Here is an 8,121-nt window from a genome sequence, read left to right on the forward strand (position 1 = left end):
TTTTTTTTTTTTTTTTTTTTTTGAGGTCGAAAAAATTAGGGTTTTTTTTTTTGGGTGGGTTCTGTTAATGGCGACGACGACGGGGCAGCAAACGGCGATTGACACGGCGGTTCTTGATGATATAATCAAACGACTCACGGAGGTTCGGTTAGCTAGACCGGGAAAGCAAGTCCAGCTCTCGGAAGCTGAGATCAAACAGCTCTGTACTACAGCTCGAGATATTTGTCTTCAGCAACCCAATTTGCTTGAGCTTGAAGCACCCATCAAAATTTGTGGTATTGTTTTGTCTTCCTAAATTTGATTTTAATTGTCGAACCGAATTGAATTTTTAGGGTTCCTATTGTTTGTCTTCGCGAGTGTGTGTGAACTTAATGGGTTTTTTTTTGGATAATGTTGTTTGACCACTTTCCTCTGATTGGTGTTCTGAAGAATCTGAATGAGAAATGTTTTGGCTTTTTGTGGATTGTGATTGAGTGGTTAGGCCTAGTTTAGCTTCTTGCTGGTGTTTGAGATTTGAATAGATTAGAGAACAATGGAGATTTCAGAATAAGAGTATCTACCTCTTTGTTTTGCAATGCTATTTTCATTGGAATTGTTGAAAACATCATTTTGATTATGAGATTGTTTCAGTATAGTGATTTGTGGTGTGAATGAATTTTTAACCAGGTGACATACATGGGCAATATAGTGATTTGCTGAGGCTGTTCGAGTACGGTGGCTTCCCTCCTAGCGCTAATTATCTGTTTCTCGGGGACTACGTGGACAGAGGCAAACAGAGTCTTGAAACAATATGTCTTTTACTAGCTTACAAGATCAAATACCCTGGGAACTTTTTTCTACTGAGAGGAAACCACGAATGTGCTTCTATCAATCGGATTTATGGGTTTTATGATGAATGTAAAAGGAGGTTCAATGTGAGGGTATGGAAGGTTTTCTCAGATTGCTTTAACTGTCTTCCTGTTGCGGCGCTTATAGATGACAAAATATTGTGTATGCACGGTGGACTTTCGCCGGAGCTTAATCATTTGGATGAGATTAGGAACTTGCCTCGTCCTACTATGATTCCGGACAACGGGCTGCTCTGTGATTTGCTTTGGTCTGATCCTGGGAAAGATGTTAAAGGATGGGGAGCGAATGATAGAGGGGTTTCATACACCTTTGGTCCTGATAAAGTCTCTGAGTTTCTTACGAAACATGATCTTGACCTTGTTTGCCGTGCCCATCAGGTATATATTTCGATCATGTCACTCTTTGATTCTACTACTGCTTTTGTGATGTTAACAAGGAAGTTGAAATTTCTGATGATGGCAGGTCGTGGAGGATGGCTATGAGTTCTTTGCTGATAGGCAACTCGTGACGGTGTTTTCAGCTCCTAACTACTGTGGCGAATTTGATAATGCTGGTGCAATGATGAGCGTGGACGAGAATCTTATGTGCTCATTTCAGATTTTGAAGCCCGCTGAGAAGAAGACCAAATTCATGATGTCCACAAAGATTTGATCCTTCAATTGAGGTTAGTCAATAGACTGTCCTTTGCAAAAACCAAAACGAAACAAGTGAATGAAAGGATTTTCTCTGTCAAACTTTAATTTCCATGGGTCATTTCAGTTTTCCTTCTTATCACAGATGGATTTGGCTATGCTTGAGAAATCGATATTGAAGATTTGGCGTTAAAGTGTGTACTGATGATGGTAGTGAGAGCTCTTGGAAAGGAGCAAGACCTTGGTCTTCTAATCTTTTTTCCCCAAACTCACTCTCTGCATATTTTTACTTCTCTTCTTTTATGGGCTTTTTTTAGATGATTTCTATCTGCCTGTTGAAAAGCACATAGTTGGTGTGTACATGCATATGATCGTTTCTTGGATTTAGGACACCAGATGAAATGATTGATTGAAAAATCAAAAGTTAAGTAAGATGAGCTTTGTCTCTTAAGCATGATGTGAAAGTGAATATAAGTAACGCATATGGACATCTTCAATTAATCATCATAAAAATCGAATGAGAATCTAAAATTACACAAGCACAATTTTCACCCATATTCATGTGAAGTAGAAGAAGAATGTGGGCTATTGAAATAAACCAAGAAATGGCCACTCGTTTTGGTCAAATCGTATGTGAAGTGATATTGATATATGATCCGTTAGGTGGACTCTGGAAATAGAATAGAATATAATTATTAGAGGGCATGAAATTGTATGATGTTCTTTGTTGTGGATGAGAAGTAAACACCGAAGCCATAAGCTCGTAAAAGTAACTTTTTTTTTTCCTGTTGCAAACGGGAACCAAAACCACATGTATCCAATTCCTTAGACATTTACTATGTCATTATCATATCTTTGAATATGTTCATATTCTTAGTCCATTTCCTCACTAAAAGTTGGACGACGTATCCTTTGATCATAGTATCCTCAAACATTTCCTACATAGTATTGTGACCATGTCATATTAGCCTCAACTTCCCATTGTGCCATTATATACATTATTATTTAGGCCTTCGATTGAAAACAAAATATTTCAAAAGAAAAAAGCTTACTTTAAATATTTACTTTTTATAAACATTTTCGTAAATTGAAAATAAGCGTTAGACGTAAAGGGCAGTTTTCAACCATTGCCTTTGGCATGCAAGTTTACAATTTTTTTTTTCTTTTGTGTGTGTGGGTTCATTTGAAAGAAGATAATAAAATATATAGACTGACGTAAACACAAACAAACAATTGAAAGATGATTGTTACTATCTGACCAAATTGTGCTCGAGCTGGACCTTACAAGTTTCATTGAACCAAGCATTTATTATACACATGTGCGTCAAACCTCACGTTTTCTTGACTTGTCACTTGAATCAATACCGTATACTCCTGATTTATAGTAAAAATACATTTTTTCCATCATGGAATTTCTCAAGAATCACCAGAAAATGCATGCAACTTCATTAATAAGGGAATAAGATTCTCATAAATTGATTGATAAGCCTTTGCACGATGAAATGTTTGGTTTCAATCTTCTCCTCCAATTTTCCTCTTCTTCACTCCTTTTTGGTCCCAATCTCCTTCATGAACTTTCTCTATAAATAGAGGCATCAAGCATTAACATGCACTGCAACATAACTTAAAAAAAATTAGAGTGATATATATAACCTTAAAAAAAAGAGTTGACAAAAAAAGCCTTAAAAAAAAGAAATATAAAGATTGTTCCAGTGAGTGAGTGAGTGAGGGATGGCAACATCTTTTCGTACCTTCCTCTTCCTTCTTCAACTGCTACTCTTTTTCGTTGCTTCTTCTGCGGAAGCAAACGACCCGCGAGAGGTGAGAAAAAAATTGGACCTTTATCTTTACACATTCCTCACACTAATCCGAACCCTTTCTCGTGAATATATTTGTTAATTAAATAATTAATAATAGTAAGTCTTGTTTAATTGACATGCACTAATCAGAATCACTATTCCGTTTTGCTTTTATTTTCTTTTGTGCATCTTGCTTGACATACATACACGTAGTCCTACTAGTTTCCCATATCCAATGTTTCTATTTCTATTTTAGGACAATGGTAGCATAAAGAATAATGTTTGGATTTTGACATATTTTAAAACCTCTTGCTTTGTATGGCACAGACATACCTTGTGCAGATGAAAGTTGGAGGGCATCGATATGGGTCAAGTTCCGGTCACCAAGAACTACTCGGCGAAGTTCTTGACGACGATAGGTTTTAATTTTGCCTTATATATTCGTTATAAATCATATCGGTTTTGATGACATGTATAGGTCAAAATTCCCGGGAAAACTAATTAATCGTTTTGTATTTCAACACATGCAGCACTATAGAGGATGCATTTATCTACAGCTATAGTGAGAGTTTCACCGGTTTGGCAGCAAGACTCACACAAAGTGAATGTCAAAAGCTGAGGAGTAAGACCTCAATTGCTTCGTCACGTTTGCGTCTCGATTTATTTTATATATACATCATTACAATATTATAACACGTAAACGGAAAAAAAAAATTATAGCCTAGTGGTAGAACTTAATTGATGTGTTGTAATAACGGAGGGATGGTGTTAATGCTTGATGTAGGGAGGAGAGAAGTATTGGAAGTGTCGCGTAGCAGAGACCTAAAGCTTCAAACGACAAGATCATGGGACTTCATGAATCTAACATTAGAAGCTGAGCGAAATCCCGAGAATGAGAGTGATTTGGTGGTGGCTGTCATCGACACGGGCATCTGGCCTTACTCTGAGGTCTTCAGTAGCGACAGCCCTCCTCCTCCGGGTTGGGAAAACAAATGCGAAGATATAACTTGCAACAAGTACTATACATTTATCAACCGTTCTCTTTTTCATTATATTTTCTTTTAGTATCGATCTTGGTTTAGTACGTACTCATAGATCCGTGTGGGATTAGTTTGGGTTCAAAATTTACATTATATAAACATTTAGTTATGATGAAAATTAAAAGATTTTTTTTTTCTCAAGCTGACATGGTTATTAGAAATCTTGGAAGTGTGAGAATTAATCTTGCTACTGAAAACTGCAATTGCAGCAAGATCGTTGGGGCTCGATCATACTACCCGGGCAAAGAAAAGTACAAGTGGATTGAAGAGAAATCGGTGATTGACGTGACGGGACACGGCACACACGTAGCCTCCATTGTTGCCGGTAGGAAAGTAGAGAAGGCGAGCTACTTTGGGCTAGCGGAAGGCACGATGAGAGGTGGTGTTCCCAACGCAAAGATCGCCGTTTACAAAACATGTTGGAATGTAATAAGATTAGATGGTACAGAGAGTCAAGTTTGTCGAGAACATGATGTCGTGAAGGCAATAGATCAAGCGATCTTGGACAAGGTCGACATCATCTCGTTTTCCCAGGGGATTAAATATACTCAGCTGCAAGAAGATAAAATCTCGTGGGCGTTCCTGAGAGCACTTAATAATGGAATTTTGACTTCAGCCGCCGCCGGGAACACTGGGAAATATCATGAGGTCGTCAATGCCGCACCTTGGGTCATGACGGTTGCAGCGAGCTTGAAAGATAGATTTTTCGAGACTAAGTTGGAGCTGGAAGGAGAAGATAAGCCAATTGTAGTAAGTAGAAACAGATATGTTTCTTGATTCGCAAGTATCTCCCATTAGGCTTATTTATCACTTTCAAAATAGTCTCCCAATGAATTTCTTTTGTTATGCAACCAGGTGTACGACACAATCAACACCTTTGAGACACAAGATTCGTTCTACCCACTTTTGAGAGAAAAAGCGCCCGCTGAATTAATAAGAAAACGTGAACTCATCGCTGAGTAAGTCCTCCTCATAAGGGTTTGTTATATGCAAATTGGTGCATATGCACATGATCCGATTTCACAATTAAATTTTCTCTAACTTATATATATATATATATATATTTAAATCATGAAAACCCTTTGAAATACTTACAGAATGAGATGCTCTAATGGATATGTTTAAAAAAAAATAGAACATCAGTTTATATATGCTTCGAGTAAAATGATATTTGCAAATGACTTCTATATATATATCATTGTACTATATATTTGTTTAATGAAAACGTTTGCTTCTCAATTGTAGAAGCAAAATTCACCCAATCTCGTCTAACGATGAGAACGACGAAGGAAAAGATGTTCTCGTCCCATTCTCAAAAATCAAACTCTTGGACAAAGCGATTAAAGAGAGAGCGAAAGGCGCAATCGTATTGGGAAAGGAACTTCATGACTTCAATGAGACGAAAAAGTTACAGTTTCCTATCGCTTCTATATTTTTGGACAAACTAAAAAAGGCTAAACTAGAGAAGTACTATAGAAAACATCAAGGGTAACGATTGTTTTTTTTTTTTTTTTTTTTTGGTAAAGATATCATTACTAATCGTGATATAACTATCGCTTCTATACAAGTCATGACTAATCGTTTACTCCACAAAGTTAAAAAGAAGAAGAAAAAAAATGAATTATGGTTTTTATTGATTCCTATATATTACAGCAAAGGTTCAGTCAAAATCCACAAGACGGAAGAAATTGCACGAGAAGAGGGATGGGTTCCAACTGTTGCTAAAATCTCGTCAAGGGGTCCTAGTTGTGACAAGTTCCTAGCAAACATTCTAAAGGTAATTTGATCATCACTATAAAAGAAAATGAATATATATGGTTGGAATCTCATATATTGAGTTTTGTTTTCAGCCCGATATAGCTGCTCCAGGGTTAGACATCATAGCAGGATGGCCAGAGAATGTGAATCTTTTGTCAGACGACGTCCCCTCCAACGGCTACCGCCATCTAAGATTCAACATAATGTCAGGAACTTCCATGGCTTGCCCTCACGCCACTGGACTTGCCTTGTACCTCAAGTCATTCACCAACTCGTGGTCTCCATCTGCTGTTAAATCTGCCCTCATGACCACTTGTATGTTCGAACACCAATCATATCTATCTATCTGTGTATGAGTGATGTAATTAATTTGTATTTTGTAGTATATATTCTTTTAATATTGTTTTTTTTTTGTTTTCTCCTTGCAGCCACGGAGATGACAGATGAGGGGAATGAGTTTGCATACGGGTCAGGTCACTTAAACGCTGCAAAAGTCCTAGACCCGGGTTTGGTCTACGAAACACATTACCAAGACTACATAGATTACATGTGCAAACAAGGTTACAACACAGAGAAGCTAAGATCAGACGCTGGAAGCGACAAAATAGATTGCTCCAAGACAGAGATAGACCCCAAAGCCGACCTCAACTATCCAACCATGACGGCTCGAGTCCCCCTCGATGCCCCATTTGAAGAAATCTTCCGTAGAACGGTCACCAACGTTTACGACGGAGAGTCCACTTACCGCGGGGAAATCAACTACCGGGGTGATAAGGACTTTGACAATATCATTGTGGATCCTCCACAGTTACAATTTAGTGAGTTGGGACAGACCAAGACTTTCACGGTGACTGTCACCGGAACATCGAAGCCGAATTGGAAGGCGGGGAAGGCGTTTATGACAAGGAACACGTGGCTCACGTGGACGGAAATCGATGGTTCTCGCAAAGTCAGGAGTCCCATAGTCATATACTCTGTTAAGGAACCCGAAGCTTGCAGTTTAATTCCCAAGACCTAAACATGCCACACAGTATAGTTTATATATCTAGTTAATAAAAGACTATTCGAGTCTTAATTAATGATACCCGGTGATAACAAGTGTCGTGCACATTAAGTCATGGTCCCTCCGTTGATAACAAGTGTCGTGTACTAAGTCATGATCCCTCCGTTGGTAAAAAGTAAAAACCTAATAAATATATTACGAAATTATTATCTCTCACAAGACAAATTTGATTTCTGATATTACGTTTAATAATACTATATTTTATTATTTTTATTTGAGGTGAAATTCTGTTTTTTATGCCATTAATACACATTAAAAAAAAAACAATGGAACACTAATTTCAATATAGGAAAAAAACCTTAAAACGAAAATTAATTCAAATAGAGGGTAACTAAAACACATTTTTGTTTCAAAATATAAATGTTAGTTATCATTTTTCATGCGAGTTAAGAAAAATAAACTAAATATACTTTAATGTTCATATATAAACAAGTGACTTTGTATTTTGTTTCTAATTCATAATTGAGAATGGGAAGTTAAAAAGTGGAAAACAACGCTCAGAAGGGAGTCTAATTAATAATTACAAATGCGGTTATAAACGCTAGCTCACAATATGTTATAGAACTTATATAGCTAACGCAATTTTGGCCTAACGTTTTCATTGCTCAACTCTATTTAGAATTATAGTTACAGTACAGTTTATTCCATCCAAATTTCAAGTCTGTTTATTATATCTCTCAATATATTTCTTAGCTATTTTATTGAAATGGTTTCCCAAATGTTCTTGATTTTCTTAGCAATTTCAGTTTCCGTCGTATGTGCGGGTAGAACATTGGGGCCATCTCCCCACAATACGCTAATGAAGGTACTTCTTTTAGTTTTAATTATTCATATGATTTTTCTCTAAATCTAATGTTCCTCAAAGGCAAAGCATAAATATTTTATCGAATGTAATACACAGATTTATGTTGTCCATGTTGATTTTGGATCGTATCATGGTGACTGTAAGCAATACCAACAACTTCTCAAGAAGGTGGTTC

At 36.9% G+C, this 8,121-nt stretch overlaps 2 protein-coding genes across 3 annotated transcripts; both read left to right on the forward strand.

Moving 5' to 3' along the window:
* On the forward strand, positions 7-1,932 carry LOC104782443 (serine/threonine-protein phosphatase PP1 isozyme 4). Of its 2 annotated transcripts, none has more exons than XM_010507377.2 (4): positions 7-275; positions 667-1,226; positions 1,312-1,513; positions 1,609-1,932. In XM_010507377.2, exons 1-3 carry the CDS (start codon positions 68-70, stop codon positions 1,498-1,500), a joined length of 957 nt encoding a protein of 318 aa, XP_010505679.1. In that variant the 5' UTR covers positions 7-67; the 3' UTR covers positions 1,501-1,513; positions 1,609-1,932. The 2 variants fall into 2 exon arrangements, with proteins under 2 accessions (XP_010505679.1, XP_010505678.1); XM_010507376.2 differs by having other exon boundaries at positions 1,627-1,932.
* Positions 3,109-7,292, forward strand: LOC104782444 (subtilisin-like protease SBT4.1). The gene is made up of 10 exons (XM_010507378.1): positions 3,109-3,302; positions 3,608-3,699; positions 3,811-3,902; positions 4,065-4,296; positions 4,530-5,070; positions 5,176-5,279; positions 5,566-5,808; positions 5,974-6,097; positions 6,171-6,393; positions 6,507-7,292. Exons 1-10 carry the CDS (start codon positions 3,213-3,215, stop codon positions 7,094-7,096), a joined length of 2,331 nt encoding a protein of 776 aa, XP_010505680.1. The 5' UTR covers positions 3,109-3,212; the 3' UTR covers positions 7,097-7,292.

This window comes from Camelina sativa, chromosome 4 (assembly GCF_000633955.1).
Source record: "Camelina sativa cultivar DH55 chromosome 4, Cs, whole genome shotgun sequence".
NCBI lineage: Eukaryota > Viridiplantae > Streptophyta > Magnoliopsida > Brassicales > Brassicaceae > Camelina > Camelina sativa.